The 19058-nt window shown below is 37.7% G+C and overlaps 2 protein-coding genes and 1 long non-coding RNA gene across 6 annotated transcripts in view; 2 read left to right on the forward strand and 1 right to left on the reverse strand.

The window, feature by feature from the left end:
- Window positions 1-19058, forward strand: part of LOC129427308 (uncharacterized) — a 158969-nt gene that overhangs the window by 49964 nt on the left and 89947 nt on the right. The window contains exon 5 of one of the 3 annotated variants that reach the window (XR_012373305.1): window positions 2057-2487. The exons of the other annotated variants lie outside the window; for them this stretch is intronic. The gene's annotated coding sequence lies outside the window, so the exon portion shown is untranslated. Of the gene's footprint in view, window positions 1-2056; window positions 2488-19058 lie in introns of those variants that run through there. 3 annotated transcript variants of the gene reach the window in all.
- cdk18 (cyclin dependent kinase 18) overlaps window positions 1-19058 on the reverse strand; it is a 79575-nt gene that overhangs the window by 44323 nt on the left and 16194 nt on the right. For both annotated transcript variants that reach the window (XM_055183690.2, XM_055183689.2), the window contains one exon: window positions 4553-4688. In XM_055183690.2, the coding sequence (XP_055039665.2) occupies window positions 4553-4670 (118 nt within the window). In that variant the 5' untranslated portion in view covers window positions 4671-4688. The remainder of the gene's footprint in view (window positions 1-4552; window positions 4689-19058) is intronic.
- On the forward strand, window positions 14773-15611 carry LOC141369566 (uncharacterized). The gene is made up of 2 exons (XR_012373371.1): window positions 14773-15302; window positions 15386-15611. It is a non-coding gene; the product is annotated as an uncharacterized lncRNA (long non-coding RNA).

Genomic DNA, 19058 nt, shown 5'->3' on the forward strand with positions numbered 1-19058 from the left:
GGGATTTTCATGAACAACCATTTCTAGGGTTTACAAAGAATGATGTGAAAAGGGAAAAACATCCAGTATGCGGCAGTCCTGTGTGTGAAAATGCCTTGTTGATCCTAGAGGTCAGAGGAGAATGGACCGACTGATTCAAGCTGATAGAAGAGCAACTTTGACTGAAATAACCACTCGTTACAATCGAGGTATGCAGCAAAGCATTTGTGAAGCCACAACATGCACAACCTTGAGGCGGATGGGCTACAACAGCAGAAGACCCCACCGGGTACCACTCATCTCCACTACAAATAGGATAAAGAGGCTACAATTTGCACAAGCTCACCAAAACTGGACAGTTAAAGACTGGAAAAATGTTGCCTGGTCTGATGAGTCTCGATTTCTGTTGAGACATTCAGATGGTAGAGTCAGAATTTGGCTTAAACAGAATGATAAGATGGATCCATCATGCCTTGTTACCACTGTGCAGGCTGGTGGTGGTGGTGTAATGGTGTGGGGGATGTTTTGTTGGCACACTTTAGGCCCCTTAGTGCCAAGTGGGCATCATTTAAATGCCACGGCCTACCTGAGCATTGTTTCGGACCATGTCCATCCCTTTATGACCACCATGTACACATCCTCTGATGGCTACTTCCAGCAGGATAATGCACCATGTCACAAAGCTCGAATCATTTCAAATTGGTTTCTTGAACATGACAATGAGTTCACTGTACTAAAATGGCCCCCACACTCACCAGATCTCAACCCAATAGAGCATCTTTGGAATGTGGTGGAATGGGAGCTTCGTGGCCTGGATGTGCATCCCACAAATCTCCATCAAATGCAAGATGCCATCCTATCAATATAAGCCAACATTTCTAAAGAATGCTTTCAGCACCTTGTTGAATCAATGCCAGTTCTGAAGGCGAAAGGGGGTCAAATACAGTATTAGTATGGTGTGCCTAATAATCCTTTAGGTGAGTGTAGTTTTTAATGTTTGTTGATGTTAGTTAATGCCAATACAATTGTTTATGTTGGTTCATTAATTGTGACAAAAATTTATTAAATATTAAGTAATAAAAGCTAGCTTTGTATGTTCCTGTTTTGTGAATTCCCCATGTTTTAACTCAAACATAAGGTCATGAAAGCCCCTTAAATGCAACTAAAATGGGCATGAATGAGAAGAAGTCATGCGTTCCAGGCAACAGCAAAATGACAAAAAACTAAAAATTAAACTAGATATAAAAAATATTTATTTAAAACAAACTGTTATAGTTGAAATATGACAATACTGTATTTGAAGAGATAGAGAAGTCCTCAGGTACCGCATCCTTGCCTCGACAAGACCTGACAGCATAGCCATGCAATGTACTTACAACCTTGCACCATAAAAACAAACACTTGCGACCCATGAACGCCTCTCTCAACAACTACCTGTATGTGATCTTACAGCGTGAAGTGTCAGTAACATGAACACACAGCGCACGCATTGTTGGATAGGAACACGCCGTCTCTTGAATAATTATAAGACACTGACGTTACATTGATGTACTATAGTACACTGTGCTGTTGACACAATGTAGATTTAGTGCACTGTTAAAATTATTGGATGCTAACATTGTTACCTCTCTTAACATGACAGAAAATGTTTTTCATGACCATTTCATGCTTAATGGTAAACTGCATTGTTGCATAACAGTGTATTTACAGTACAAGCTAAACCCCGTGACTAACTTGGTATGTTTGGCTTATTGTCTGTGCAGATGTTACAGTATGTTTGTTTATTGTTAATGCATTATTAATATCTTACATTATTTATTTTCTCTTCATCTATTAGTCAACATGTTCCTGTAGCTCCGCTGTTAGTATGTGCAAACAACACCAAGTTCACTGGTTGAATCCCTATGGACTAAAGAAGTATCCAGATGGTTTAATATTTATATAAAACATTTTTTACATTTATTGCTATGATAGCTAATTTTTATTATGATTGACAAAACTCTTCATCAACGAACATCGTCATCAGTATTTTCATTAACAAGATTACCACTGATGTGATTGGCTTATTCATTTGCAGCTGGAGAGAAGCAGGACGATGTAACTATAATCAAATCACCCTTGCGTCTCCATACCGCCTGTCCACAAATCTCTCTTTCCGAACTCCAGCTGTCTCCATCACAGCCGCTTCTCCTGGGGGTGAGGAAGAGGCAACGCCATGCTGACCTATCAGCCAATCAGAGAAGCTGAAAATTGGGCGTTTTGGAAACAGCTGCCTCGAACAGACAGCTGAAGAGACGACTGCTCCCCAAACAAATGTTTCATTCCCAGCATGCACTTAGGTCCCAATCCCTGTCCTATTAAAGACCGAAGGTTCATGATCTAATTTTTCGGTATGACTTTATTCAGTGTTCATGTCCGCCTTGCAGTCCACCTTGCATCTGTGCCATATGTAAAACAACCAACCACGTTTTATATGATTTTTAGAAATAGATTACAACATGATACTAGACAACTAATTCATAATAATAATTTTAAATTAGTCTTCACCAAAAATCGTAAACGGACTCATAAAACACTATAGAAGAATATTGAATATATTTCCAGCTACAATAATATGTTGTGTTCTTGTATTTTTTCACAAAGTTGATTGTGATTTAAAGTTTATTAAACTTCTTTCTATAGATTTAGTACAAGATACAGAAGATCCAATAACCAGCATTATTGATTTTCACCCGTGTATTTTTCTCTGTACTGGAAGATTGCAGGTGTTGAAAAACCTTTTAAATCTTCCAGACTCTTAAATTCTTAAAATGATCTCGCTGTCGCTCTTGATGTGATATTGACTCATGAAGGCGATAGGACAGCAGAGCAGAACTGTTCGGTTACTTCTGCATGAATAATGTAAGATAACCACGATTGCGATTTCAGTCGAGACGTTTGGTCCGATGTGTGAAGATGCTGGAGGGTCAGAAACTTGTTTCATCATCATCTTCCGTGAATCCCACAGAGGCCGAAAGGGCCAGCAGCTTTGTGGGCTTTTCTCTTTTTACGGCTCTTACTATCTCTCAGACAGATTACCAAAGTCATATAGACCACTCGCTTTTTCAGCCTCTCTTCGGTGATGAAAAGTCCATATATGAAATCCAAATTAATCCTGTTTAATTAATCAGTGTATTTAATTTATTGTGTTTGCTTTATTTTTAAGAAAAAAGCGTGGGTTTACTCCGGGTACTCCGGTTTCCTCCCAGAGGTCAAAAACATGCAAGTTAGGCTAATTGGAGATGCCAAATTGTCACCTGTGTATGGATTAACTTGTCTGAATAAAACTTGTGCATGAATTAACTCACTGTAAAAAATTTGCTGTAATTTTGCAGCTGGTTGCCAGTAACTTACTGTAGAAGATAAAGTCTGAAAATGTTTCATATTCATTTAACTTTAAACAAAATGTTGCCAGTAAATAACATAAATGTAAAATATACAGTAAGTTACTGGCAGCTAGTTGCCAGTAATACCCAGTAATACTGTAATTTCTACAGAAATTTTTTACAGTGTAGTTCTCGCCATGAATATAGCCATAGATGCTGGAATGGCGTAAAGAATAAATAAATAAATAAAAATTTTTATTGTGTTTGATCTACTTGCAATGATTTTCTTTGTCTTTAAAAAATTTCTATTCAGGGGCGTCGATAGGCTGTACACCCCCCCCCCCCCCCCCCCCCAATTATTCTCAGCCCCCCTAAAAATTTTGCTATGTTAGCTCCAGAAACTGCACACGGATTGGTGATCGCTTCAGTTGCCTTTAAAGGGGACATATCATGAAAATCTGACTTTTTCCATATTTAAGTGCTCTAATTGGGTCCCCAGTGCTTCTATCAACCCAGAAAATGTGAAAAAGATCAACCCAGTAACTTAGTTTTGGTAAACCATTCTCTGCAAGTATGTAGAAAAAATACGTAATTGAAATCTTGCTCCCCTTGTGATGTCAGAACCGCCCCTTAATCTGCACTATCCAACCACGGCACTGCCATTTAGTGCAGATATTATCTCATTTGCATTTTAAAGGACACACCGAAAAACGTCACATTTTTGCTCACACCTACAAAGTGTCAATTTTAACGTTATATAAATTATCTATATGAGTTAAAACTTCACATATACTCTGGTGACGCCAAAGATTTATTTGAAATCTTAAAAAAGTCTTGTGAAATGTCCCCTTTAAATTTCATATGAAAACGGCAGCAGGGCACTTTCTCAGATGTGAGAAAAGTTTAAAATTCAGCCTTACATTTTGTTTACATGCCAGTAATTCATGCAGTCAGTGCATCAGCCTATAGGAATATTTATCTAATGTGGGGTAATGTGAAGTAATCAGCAATCAGCAGATTCATTCATGCTTTTTGATGCTTTTTGCGTTTTCTTTCATGGACTATATGGTATTTTTGTATTTTAAATTCTGAACATAATTGATTTGGCATGAAATAAGTGCAGTTCCTATGATGCTGTAGGTTTTAAATTTGGCTGGATACCCTAAACTTGAAATGAGCGATGTTGAATATTAAAATGAAAGCTGTACCGTCATTGCAGCGGATGTTGAGTTGGTTGATCTGCTCTGTAAACTCGTTCTCCTCTATCGTCTCCGTTCGTGGCACAGAAAGTGAAAAACGTCTCTTGAAGTTCTTCATCTTGTTCATCTCGCTGGACCAGAATTCCTGTGGGGATGCAAGAGTTTGAATAATTGTCTGCTGTGTATTTTACTTTATTTATTTCTTGTTGAAACATGAGAAGATGCCTTTCATTTGCTCTCTTCATGAAAGTTGGAGTGCAAACACAGCTTGTTACGATGTTGTTGGTGTGTTTCTGTGCTGGAAGTCTCAAATTCTTATTGTTCTCTGTATTTCAGAATCCAATTAAATTGAACTAAAGTGGACAGACGACTTATAACATTTCACAGAGATTTGCCTCTGTACTGTCCCCACTGCCGACTGAATTATATTAAGAATTAGGTTACGGAGTTGAGACGCAGTAACTCTTTTAAATCTCAAACGAGACCAAACATATGCTTTTAGTGCAAAGGCTTCATGAACTGTATCTATTTTAGTTTGTGTATGACTTTTTGGGGTGTTTTCAAAAGCTGTGATGTGTGGTAAGAGCTTTGAAGCGAAAGTATTTCACGAACGTATAATATGTGCTGAGATAATTCAGTCAATGTCATTATCTCTTTTTTATGGAGGTGGCATTTAGTGGCTTTTGCATCTAAACAACCTTCAGGGTTCCCACGGGTCCTTGAAATCCTTGAAAGTTTGTGAATATGGGGGAAAAATTGAAGACCCTGGGAAGTTTTGAAAATATACATAGATACAGGTCATTGAAAGTGCTTGAAAAAAAAACATATTATTCCTGTGTAGTGTAGGATAATATCATAAAAATTCTAGACTTTTTAAGCACACGTGTTAAACGTGCTTTAAATGCTTATATCTTCTGTAAGCGAATGTTGATTCATACCAAAATGTTTTTTTGCATAGTTGTGTTTGACACATGAAAACGTCTCGGGTTATGTATGTAACTGTTGTTCCCTGAGAAGGGAACGAGGCGCTGCGTCTCCCTTGTCATACTTCCTTGTCCCTGTAACGCCGTCTTTGGCAATATTTCATATAGCGATATACTTCCTGACTCTCGTGTCACCCTGTCTTTGTCGTTAAGCCTCATCATTGGTTGAATTTGATATACACATTCAGACGCACTTACCCCTAGAGGCGCCCCCAAAGTGTCACCGCAGTGACGCAGCGTAAGTTCCATCGAAAGGGAACTGTAACAATATATCTTAAAAGGTAACACAATGTAACCTTTCTCTCACTTGAAATGTGTCCCCACATTTATTCCTTGAATTTGAGGGTATTGGACCTGCAAAGTCCTTGAGAGGTCATTGAATTTGAAGTTAACCAAGGTGTGGGAACACTGAGCCTATACGGTTATGTGGATGTTAAAGAAACTTTATTTTTAAAAGTAATGAACAGCAGTGTGGCCTTTACAGATCAATCTCACTTTAGCATATCAAACTCTTTCAGTCTCTTTGCTACTCTTCCATTTTCACTTTTCCAGGCAGATCGGTTGCTAAACGCTCTGTTCATTTAACTCCGTGTGTGAGATTGTTCTGTCTGCTTTGCTAATTTTAAGTGGGAGACCGGAGCCGACACTCTTATTTCCAATTAGTGTCAGTGATCTATTAAATAACCATCTAAGTGCACTCCCCAAATGAGTTTGTAACAAAAATAATCCAATAAATAGAAATTGTTGCATTTGTTGATCATTTTCTTTTTGCATTTCCTTTTATACCTTTATATTTTGCACTTTGATGTTTTTTCTTTAGATAATACTTTAGTCTTTCTGTCTTTGAAGCATGGCTTTTAATCATACAGTACAATGAAAGTAAATGGTGAATGAGGCTGCACATTTCCATTTTGTGTTTCAAAGACAAACGTACGCCCTGCTGAAAAAAACAGCATGGACCAGCATGGAAATTATGCTGGTTTAGCTGGTGGTCACCAGCATACCAGCACCAAAACACAACATATGCTGGTATGACCAGCATGGTATGCTGGTGCTAATGCTGGTTTAGCTGGTGCTAATGCTCGTTTGGTGCTGGTTTAGCTCGTGCTAATGCTGGTGCTGATGCTGGTTTGATGCTGGTTTAGCTGGTGTTCACTAGCAAACCAGCACAAAAAAACAACATATGATGGTCTTGCTGGTATGCTGGTTTTTTCAGCAATGACAGAAATTTCATTTTTTTAGTGAATAGAACTTCTTTTTTTTTTTGCACGGTTTGAAGATTTGTAAACCTGTCTGTGAAATCCATAATCTAATGATAAAAGTTTGCTTTCAATCTTTGACATGATCTTTGTCAATATTAAAGATGTCAAGATTATATTTTTACACATTGTTTTTTTGCATTATCTAGCACGATTTTATGTAGAAAACAGTAAATCACACATGACCGACCTTCAAAGTTGAAATATGGTTGAAAATAATATCAGTTCTTGTTTCAACGTTGAAACAAATGTTTATACAAAAGTTAATGCTAAACGGTTGCAAAAGGTTAATAAAATGCTTAAAAATCAACGTTGAAATTTGGTTGAAATAATGTCAGTTGTTTGTTCATCGTTGGTATAACATTGAAACAGTGGTTAATGCTAAACGCGATATCAATGTTGATTCAATTCGCAAAATCAATGCATGTTTCAACATTAATTTGCCGTTGACGCAAAGACCTTAATTCATCCATGTTGAAAGTGAGACGTTGAAGCAATGTTGCAATATCAACGTTGATTCAATTTGCAAAATTAAAAGGTAATTCAACGTTGATTCAACCTTGTCCATGACATTGATTCAATGTTGAATTAACGTTGAAATGCCGTCTGGGTTGGTTTTCGCATGCAAGGTCACATTTTCTCTACAGATGACTTGCTAAACATTACTAGACACCGCACACATTATATCCCATAATGCAATGCACCTGACTTTATTTTCCACTCTTAAGGACCCATCACTTGTAAACCATCTGCTATAATCCCAGAAAGCCATAGTTGTCATTTTACACGCGGCTTTCGTGGTCATCACATAACTTCCGGTAAACTCTGCGAAGAATAAGTAACAACAAAGTCCTTTTACGGTAGTTTATTTATACAACAAGCAAAATAAACAACACATAGATTACATAGGAACCCAAAACATTTGTTATTTTCGACGAGGTATTTCTTTAAGAGTTCCGTTTCAGCAACTATTCAGACCATTAAACAAACAGAAACCGGAAGTAAAGTTTGGACCAGACGCTTATCGCGTATGGTCTATAGACTCACTATACTGTAGTCCGGTTATGAGTAATCCACTTCTAGCCAAAATAAACTTGAACTTGGTCATTTGTTATTTTTGCCTAAATAACTTGCGAGATGTATGATATTCCATCATGTAATGTAAGCAAAATCAACAGTGATAACAAGCTGTTTGGTGTATTTATTGATTTATTTCATGGTTCGACATCTGTAAAATTTTCATTGACAGCCCAAATTTCTCTTGGCTGCTTTGGACGGCTGTTACACATCTTTAAAAAGCAAAATTGCTTGCTGGAATACAATGAAATACGTTGTTTAATCACAGTAATAATTTGTCAGAATAGATGGCTATTTTTAAAATCTGCTTAATGGAGACAGATGCTTTTTTGGGTATATAGGGAAACAGATTGTGAGGGCAAAGTATTAACATGATTTTAAAAGACATGAGCATCTCATACACAGTGGAAATATTTTATTGATGCTCTTTCTGCTCATATATTCACATCAAAATCTCATCAAAGCGTACGACTCCAGGGAACCGTCAATGATGTGAAGGTGTCATACGCAGATGTTAACCGAATCATCCAGAGAGGTGACCTTATAATCTCTGTCGAAACTCCCCGTGTCGGCTGCTTTTCCATCCGTAATGTATTTTAATCTTTCAAGAAGGTGAATATCGTTGCTTGTGTATTTTTACATTGACTTAACCGATGTGCTGCCAGCCCACTTGTGTCCAAAAAATTAATTTACAGCCTTCTCGTTTCAGTTGACCTGCCCCGTCCATCAAACAGACCTCGCTGCTTTTTTGCATTTGATATCTGCGAAGGTTCCTCGGGTTCCGGCGTGAGTGCGGTGACTCAGAATAGAGACGGCTCTCCGTCGGCGTGGTGTTATCTGCTTCAGACGCTTCGGTCTGTGGCAGCCGTGGAAAACTCGTGTGACTCATTCGGCGCTCTGTACTCACTACGCTCAGTGGGGACGTGACTCGTCTTTGACAGTGAATCTATTAATAAGGGTTTTTGTTTGGCTGGGCGGCTGGTGGCATATGGAGCCTGATGGAACGTGTGTTCCTGGAGTGGGCCGGATTCCGCGGATCTGAGATCAGCCGAGATGCATGCACATGTAAAAGCTAATTTAAGAGTATGTGATGCATGATGCATTTTCATTTGGCTGAACAAAATGGCAAAGGTCACTTTAATAGCTTTAATAACAGTGTTGTTGACTTGACAGCGCTGTTCTAGAACATAGTTTTTTTTTATTAAGTTAAGCTGAATTAATAAACTTTCCATTGACGTATGGTTTGTTAAGATTTGGAAATCTGGGTGCAAAGAAATCAAAATATTGAGAAAATCGCCTTTAAAGTTGTCCAAATGAAGTCCTTAGTGTAAAGCCTATATGAAATACATAAACAAGCTTCTCAGTCCCATAATCATCTTTCTTATAGTTATTTATTCACAAACCAACACATAAATAGGCTTCTTTGGTAGCATGTGCATATGTGTATGGGCTAACACTTTTAAGTACCTCACAAATGAATAAAAAACACCTTGATTTAATTATTTAAAGCCTCAAAACAGTGACCAGCTCCTGGCCACGGCTACAACAAATATCTCATAGCACAGGTACAACCCTTCATTACTGCCTTAAATAAGGAAAATCACAGCCTCCAAACCAGCGCTGTGTACTCGGCGATGTCTACTTTGCTTGCACGCTGCCTTTACAGCTTCATTCATAAAAACTGCGCGCTTACTACCGTAATCACCCTATATAATAGGCTTTATGCCCAGCTGCACTACTTCCTGAACTTCAGCCTGCTCTTTGTTTCCTGTCTGCCATTATTGGACAAACTGATTAATCCAGGTGTGTCTGATTATTGTTGTTGTGACTACTGAGGTTTAATCAGTTTGTCCAATAATGGCAGACAGAAAACAAGGAGCTGGCTGAAGTTCAGGAAGTAGGGCAGCTGGGCATAAAGCCTATTGGACTACCGTAAACACATATGGTGATTACCTTAATATACCGTAAATACATTTTAACGGTCACGACCATCATTAACAAATATTACCAATTATAAATTAATGTTTTATATATTTACGGTACGACATTTACAAAATTTCTTCACTGCACATTATCTTTACTTAAAGGGTAACTCCACTCACCCCCATGTCATCCAAGATGTTGATGTCTTCCTTTGTTTAGTCTAAAATAAGTTTTTTAAGGAAAACATTTTAGGGAAACATTTTTCAATTTAAGAAACTTTATTGGACATCAACAGTTTACAGTTTAAATGAGGCTTCAAAGGACTCTAAACGATCCCAACCGAGGCAAAGGGGTCTTTTCCATCAAAAACTTTTAAACCACAACTTCTTGTCTGGCACTGGTCATGTGATGCCCCAGCGCGACTTTACATATTACGTAATCATGTTGAAAGTCAGGCGTTACATACATAGATATGCATAAAGGCTAGATGTCTCACCTGCGCTGCTGGCCAATTGAGTGGAACGTCCGCATTTGGCGGCCATCTTACCACAGGCAGCTTGCTTGTAGCATTGAGTTTTAATGGTACATGTACATTTAAATGACCATATCTTGCTTAATTTTCTACCGATTTTCAAACGGTTTGGTTTTTTATAAACGTCAAAGATGTACCTATGACACTGCATACTTATACACAAAAAAAAAATTCATGAAACATGTTAAAGCATCCAGAATTATAGCCACGTTAATAACGTTTGTAAGAAACCAAACCATTTAAAAATTGGTAGAAAATTGAGCAAGTTATGGTCATTTAAAAGTACCTGCACCATTAAACTCAATGCTACGAGTGCTAGCTGCCTGTGGTAAGATGGCCGCCAGGTTATGAAGTTAGAGACTCCGCCGTAACACATCTAGCCTTTATACATATCTATGGTTACATATATGAAACGCACACCTGCGGACCATTTTAAACAATAAACTACACAAAGACACTAATTTGTATTGTTCCACACACAACAACATTTGAATGCTCCTGTTTTTCCACACTTGTAAACACTGGGGCAGTAGTTTCGCATGCGTCATGCGTGACCTTTCCACATGATTACGTAATACGTAAGGCCGCACTGGCGTGTCACACGGCTACTGCAAGACGAGAAGTTGTGGTTTAAAAATACTTTTTTTGTGAAAATGGTTATGGTTTGGCTAGATAAGACCCTTATGCCTTGGTTGGGATCGTTTTAGAATCCTTTGAAGCTGCATTGAAACTGTAAACTGTTGAGGTCCAATAAAGTCTATTAAATTGAGAAATGTTTTCCTTCATCCTTAATCCTTCCTTAAAAAACTTAATTTCTTCTCGACTGAACAAAGAAAGACATCAACATCTCATCGGAACCAATGATTTCTGGCATAAAATCCTATAATTTTGACCCATACAATGTATGGTTGGCTTTTGCTACAAATGAAGAGTTTTGTTGCAAAACGAGATAAATCCATTTTTTTACATTTTTGTCAAAACATGTTTATTATTATGTTATCATGTTATTATTTTGTTTTATGGTGCTACTTAGCTGTATTTTTTAAGTTATGAAGGTTTAAATCAAAACAAACCAACTGCAGTTGCATCGAAATTAATTGGAATGCACAACCAAAAAACGAGATTTGTGAACAATTAAAAGAACGGTGGTTATCTCGTTTTGCAACGAAACTCTTCAAATATACCCGTGCAATTTATGACCTGCGGATTTGTGGTCCTCTGTCACAGTTGTCACTGCTTATTTGTGGTATTTTTTTTATTGATTTATTGGTGTTTTTAAGGAAAGTATACTTGTTGCACATACTTTGTTAGGAATCCCCAGTGAGGGATTTGAACAAACCCACAGTATGACGCCTTGGCATAACATAAAATGTCCTTGTGATTTACAATCATCCTACATTAAGTAAAGAACATTCTGTGAAAATATAATATCTTTGATATCTTTTATATTGACTGAGTAAGGTCATGACAAAGATTGAAATCATTGAATGAAATCATACTTTGATGCTCCAGATCTCATCGTTAGATTTATGAGACTTTAGACTAGATTTCACAGACGTGGTCTCACATAGCAAAATATTAAAAACTATTATTCTTTAATTTTTTAATTTTTTTCACGGAAAACATGCCAGCATTTCGGTTTGAAACAAAACAAGGATGAGTGAATAATGGCATACTGAATGATTTTGTTGGTTAAACTATTGGTTAACAGAAATTCATCATAATGTTAACTATAATGCCAGATCTCTCATTACAATTCATTCAAGCAGTAAATGACACATTCATTTCCAATCATGCTCTATTTTTCTTTTTAATCACATTTCTCTTTTTGTCCGCTCTTCTGTTACTCAATACTCAATAAATTTCCTCTGTCACGGCTATCGCTGCTTATATTCCTCGAAAAACGAGTCGATAGAGAGCATTAGTCTAAATTTAGCCCTTCACTGTTAGCACAAACACGCTGTCTGATACACATCGACCTCTGAATGAGACCAGAAAGGCACAGCTGTGGAACAACACCCACCAAAAAGCCCCCGCTGTCCTTGGCTTCCTCTCTCCACCTCACAGCAGACGCCAAGATCAAAGATCACATTAACATTGGTAAGATGTACAAAGGCATTGGAGACTGTTTAACCTATTTGTGTACTTGGTATTTGCTTTAAAAAACTAGCCAAAGAGGAACAGCTAAACTAGATTTTTACGTTGATGAAAATAGTACTGGTGCTATCCCGTGCAACAGTCTCTGACACAATACTATGGCTTTGATCTGAGCACATTGATATGCGGTTGCTAGGCATTGCTAAATGGTTGCCAGGGTGTTTTGAATGGTTGCCAGAGGGGATACAGATGCTCAGGTGTTTGTGGATTGTATTGTGGATGCTAAGAAGTTTCTTATTGATCTAAACTTCTAAAGCCGTGTCCAGAATTGCCCAATTCCCCAATTGTACAATTCCCCACTAATATAGTTAACATTATTTTGTGTATTTGGTATAATACAATGTGTTTGCGTGGTTAATGGTTAAAAAACAAAAAAATTTCCACATACCATACATTTTTGTAGCTCCAGATTTCACTCTCTTCCTGAAACGCCCGGATTTAAAAATCTCTGTGTCCCTGATTGGCCAGTTAATCTGTACGTTGTGATTGGCCTGAATACCAGAAAGTTACGCTCATTACCATGTTTGAAAGATTCGGTTAACTTACAGGCTGTGAGTCAGAAGTGGGAGGAATTATGATAATGTCGGTCTTTACTACATCACCAATCCCAGGAAGTAAACTGTTGCCTACAATCTATGTGTTTGTTGTAGTCCAAGAAAAGAGATTAACGTTGGAGACGATAACTCGCGTCATCTTTTACTTTGGGATTTGTACCTTTTGCATATTGTTAACATGAACCAATACACACCTACACACCAAAGGAAATGTAAAATCATGAATCGGACAAGTGGTGCTCTTTAAGTATCACAAAACTGGGTCCACCTGAAACTGATGCGCTGTTTGATTGGTTGTCAGATGGGAATTTTCATAGACGCAACAGGGGGGTTGTTTACCCCTGGTATTAAGATGCATTTTGGTCAATTTTTACTGGTATTGGTTCCACGACAACACTAGGGGTGTGACGGATCGCAGTTGATCCGTCATCCATACGGATGACGAGCCACGCATGCGATTCACGGATTAATATGCAAATTTAAATAGGCAGATTTTAGGTTCAAAGGCTTGCAAATGTTAAACAATTTAACCACAAAAAGGCGCTAAAGTGAGCAGCTTTCTGTATGCACAGACACACATGCTGCTGAATGTGTCCGGACCAACTCCAATCAGACGTGATTATCCCTATGCCCTTCGATGATCAGAAACCTTCATGTGTAAACTTCAGAGAGAGTTGCGCTACTATGTCTCATACTGTAGTCCATTAAAATACATTTGCTGAATAGAGCAATGAAAAACAACGTAATGTTTTTATGTGGGGCGCATGCATTTAAGTGCACTCAAAAGTGCAAACACGGAGAGACGCGTTTCAAAAAGAAAGTGAACATAAAATCATTTTGTTCTTAACAGGGCACATACAAACAAAATGATCTCAAAGTATTATTTTTCTTAAAAAACGTTTGTTTATGTGTTTAAGTGTATAGATTATAGGCAGAAACTAAAGAGACAGTAACCTCAATTAATCTACTTAAGTCTGTGTCATTAATGTTAATAAGACAACCCAAGACAAAGAGAAAATCACTTCTGTAGCTCTATAAAATAATAATTATATTTAATTTATACAATAAAGACAGTGCTATTATTCATTTGATTCAGTTTGTGTACCTAATGCTAATTTCAGACCTTACTTAATGTGCAAGTTTGTTATTTTTATATTTGTTCTTATTAAATTTTGCGAAAAATTATCCGATCCGTGCTTCAAAAACCGTAATGTGATCCGAACTATGAGTTTTGTGATCCGTTCAACCCCTAGACAACACTAACTGCGGGCAGCATCTGGTGTCGAGACCTGGGATGTAATTTGGCACGCTCCTTAGTAAATGGTTAGCGGCTAGCTGTTGTGTTATATCGGTTGTAGACTTGTTGTTGGGATGCATTATGGGATTGAATGAGAGCACTCAATAGTGTCCTCTATGATTTCAAACACAACTACTGTACAAAATCGTGCACTATCTATTTCGAACATATCTCAGTCTCTGTGTTGTTCTTGTAAATCAGGCAACAAGGCATAATTTTATCAAACGTTAAGATTTGTAATTTTTGATGTTTATAATTTGCAGTAAAAGCTATAAAATTTGTACTTTTAGACATGTTTACAACATTTGCATCTTTGACTACGTTCACAAACTAAATTTAAGCCAATGAATAATTCAGTCAAAGAGGTGTTTAAAACATCCTCCATACAGCAGAGATGCACTTACACAGGAATATCAACTACAAAAAAAAAAAAAACATATGCGTGATTGTAAAATTTGATTAATGTTGCCTTCTGTGATAAGATGGAGAACATCACGCAGGACGTGCGGTAAAACTGTTGGCTAGACACTGTTAATGGCTTTAGATAAAAGCATTTGCATGAATGTAAATTTAATGATGCCTGCCTTAGCAATCCCCACAAAATTTTTCACTTCCTAAAAGAGCACAGAGAAAAGTTTAGCAACATTGATAGTATTTGTATCTATCTCTCTAATTATCCCTATATTGTGCCCAAACAGCTTAATTGCTCATGGCGAGGTATGCTTTCCAAATAAGGAAGCGCCCCATTTGTATTCTTTACAGACCGCAGATCCGGCTCGGCACGGGGCAGAGAGCACACTGGCACATTGTTTGGCCAGCCAAAGAGTCAGTATTCATGCAGGTCTCATTCAGGGGTGAGAACGACCTCGCACGCAGAGCGAAAAGCACAACCAGAAGAAGCCATACGCACGAAAACAAAGCTGTGGCCTGACTAATTTTGTTTTTCTGCAAGCTCCATGGACTGGACGCTCTGCGGGGTATGACGCTTTTTGATTGGGAACACGACTTCCCACATGAAAGATGTGAGAAAATAATGAGAAGTTTCTGATCTCTCTGACAGAGTTTGGCCGCCCCATCTCTGGCTTGCCATCATCAAATGGCATCTGCTCCATTTCTCGTGCCAGCTCAACTCGGCCCCGGGCTCCGAATACTGTAGGAAAGCCCATCATTTGGCAGTAGGAAGACCTTGATGGTGAAACAGTGATGTCTCAAGCTGTTTCTCCACGGTAGTGTGTCAGATCCATTCGCTTTTTTCTGCATTCGTCCAAACTAAAGGAGTTTTTTGACAGTTGGGTTGCGTTTGATGTTGGGTTTGCCCCTATGTGACGTTAACAATATTGTTGCTTCCGTAAAGAATAACGCAACCGCAAGGTCGTCATTATGCGGCTGCTTTTTCGAAAGTACAAAGAGATTTGATAATTTTGTTAGTACGTGCTCTTAATGAGGTAGATTTTGCTATAATACATGTATGAAACCAGCATAGCATCTCTTGACTTGTTGGGCAAGCGAATACCCCGCAGACATTGTTTGAAACATGAAAGCAAAGAGTTTTTCAATATTCCATCTGGCTTTGCTTCTGCAATTACTATGCTGCTGATATTACTGCACTGATATCCATCCAGCCAGTCCATTTATTGAACAATGGGAGAAATGAAATGACATTTGCCTTCGGCGAATGCTGCAAAATCCTCCAGCAGGGCAGCGGTGAGCATTGTGAAGGCTGAGCTCTGGTATACAGAAAGGAAAATCATTTCACCTACGATTTAATTGATACTTAGACATCTGTGGGTGGAGTTCATTCAATACTGCAGTTGATCAAACGCTGGAGCCACCATGCAGAGAAGCCAATACTGCAATTCCTGAAGATGTGTGATTTGATTTGATGGTGAAACTTTTCTACACATGTACACAGAAACGCTTGAGAAGTCTTATTTAAGAAATGTGAAAAGTGTAATTTTTTATATTATTACAGTACTCCTGTTGGAGAAATACTGGATGATTTCCCCAGTACTTAAATGAAACAAATCATTTTAAATCAAAATCTCTTTAGGGATATCGCGCCACTAGGCGGCCATGTTTGCAAAGCCTCCGTCAGCTATTTCATACATTCAAGACTAAAGTCCTATCTACTTGAATGGGGAAAGACAGGTAACTCTAAAATAACATACTAAAATCACAATTAAACAACATATTCTTTAACAACAATTAAACCTGACATCAGTGTACAATACATTTTGTTTCTTAAGCTCAGGTTGCACTAAAAAAACTTCATCTAAGATGGTTTCAGCTACTGAACATTAGTGTCCTTGAACGAATTGTTCTTTCTCAGGAAGTAAGTGGTCGAGCCGGTTTGCAAATCGAACTGAATCGAACTTTAGTTTCGGGAATAGGTTCCGGGTTGATGAAATAACCGAAATAGCACGTCGGACTCAAAAAGAACCAAATGATCCAGTTCAACCAACTGTCGAAGTTTGTCGATGATTGCCGAGGCGAGGATTGCCGACGATTCTGACGAATTAGTTGCCGACACTGCGTGTGTATCACCGAGGATTTGACTGAACCTGATGCGCAAAGTTTCTTGTTTTATTAGTTTCTTGATATGCTTGTTTCATTAAAAAAGCTTTAGTTTTAGTACAATTTATTGTGAATGCAAATCATATTTTAGTTGTTTAAGGAAAACCAATTAGTTTAAAAGACAAGTTTATTTATTCTGTGTGCTGTAGGTGCAAAACTTTTAAGAATCTTTTTCAAGTTGTAGGCTAGTCAAAACTGGTCGGTTGTATCTGGCATTCACGATCAGCGATTGAAACTGACCACAAACATTACTAACGTGTGAATAAAAGGCAATAAATCAGCTATCCCTTCACAAAAACAACTTTTTATTTGAATGTTTTAATGTCTTGACACAAACAACTTTATTTTAATGTTTCATTGATACAAGTAGTTAGAAAATGAATGCGTAGGGATGTAATTTCTTGATAACATCAGGAACCTATGAATCGGCTTTTTGAACCAGTTCAATGAGCCGAACTGTCCGAAAAGAGCCGGTTCGCGGAAATGAATCGAACTTTGAATCACTACTGGACATGCACTCAGATTGAGGCCGCCCCAAGAGAATCATCAGTCTTTATCGATTGATGATTGGTTCTTTTAACTGGAAGGCGGACCTCCATCTCCTCAGCGGCCATATTGAGCGTTGAATTGTCCCCTATTTACAGTAACAAGACTGCTCAATCTTGTAATATTCAATAGTTTTGTTTAAAATACACAGATGCAAATAGATAACAGAATTAATCTGATGCTGTACTTAATTTACACCGTCTATATTTAGTCTACTATAGTAAAAAACATGTTTTCTTTATACAGTAGTCATGTTTTTGCGGCAGTCGCGGAACCCAATTCGCTAATTCACATCCTGCAAGTTCGTGTCTTTGCATTGACTTTGTATGTAATCTACTTGTGCAAATCGTTGAATTTGCGTTTGGTGTGTGCGCCCCATTATGCCGCATACACGCCAAACACGAAACATCACATTCCTCAATCTAGATACTTGCGGGATTTAACTTCGTGTCATGCTGATTTTTTGCTTGAGTTGAGTATTTTCAGTTTGAAGCAAATAGTGCATGTTTTCACGTCATTCGCATTGCCCTGCGCAAGAGTTTGTGTCTATTGCCGTCTATTTGCATCTATTGCCGCCCATTGACATCTATTGTGTCTATTCACGTTTTTGCTTTGACTTTGTATGTAATCTACTTGCGCAAATTATTGAATTTGCATTTGGTGTATACACCTCATTACTCTTACATATTTGTGACTAATCATTGGAATCTAATCGTCTAATCTCTCATGCGAATTGTAATTGTCTGCCTCTCATGTGAATTTATCCAACCAAATTTTTACCAAGTAATTGTAATGGTTCGATTAAATAATAATGTTTAATGATAAAAATGAAAACTTGTTGATATACATAGATGTTATTAGTATCAGTTGTACTGTGGTACTTGTGTTTTGTGGCAGCAAGGAATGTGTCACCACGTGTCATTCTGGATTAAAAGCTTTTTGTATTCTAGATGTGCATATGATAAAAATTTTCATCCAGGTGAAGACAGAAAACAGGTCATTTAAATCAAACAGAGAGACAGTCATTCTTAAAACTGGATTTTAAACCATGTAACTTTGCAGTTTGCAGTTCCTAATAAGCCTGCTAGCAAACAAATGCATTTATATACTCACATTTGTGCTGGGTGAGCATATTCTGAACACTATTTAAATGCGTTAAAAAACCTTACATAGTCTTTGCTCTAACATTAACATGAAGCAGCTTGAAAACAAATCATGCTGAAATATTCGCTATTATTTTGTGCAAAACCCTTGATTCTTAAAATACGTGTCTGCTCAGATGACCCAGATCCTATCAGACGCCCAAGGGAGCGACCGACTCATTCATCTGGAAGTGTGCATCTCATGCACATAGAAGATGTTATTCCCTAAATAAAGGTATCCCATCTGTAAAGCCACTTTATTTTCACTGTAGTTTTAAAAAATCCAAAACTGTGGAAGAGTTTTTTTTAAAATTAGTATTGAAAATAAAAGCTTACCTATTTTGCATCAGATGTGCCATTGTTACCAGTGATAACAATGATCATTAAAAGCAGATGTGTAATTATGGCGTTTGTTGAGCTAAATGGAGGTGGCAATGGGTAACATATCTGTATTTTTCTGCTTCTGTTTTT

Source organism: Misgurnus anguillicaudatus, chromosome 14 (assembly GCF_027580225.2).
Source record: "Misgurnus anguillicaudatus chromosome 14, ASM2758022v2, whole genome shotgun sequence".
Lineage (NCBI taxonomy): Eukaryota > Metazoa > Chordata > Actinopteri > Cypriniformes > Cobitidae > Misgurnus > Misgurnus anguillicaudatus.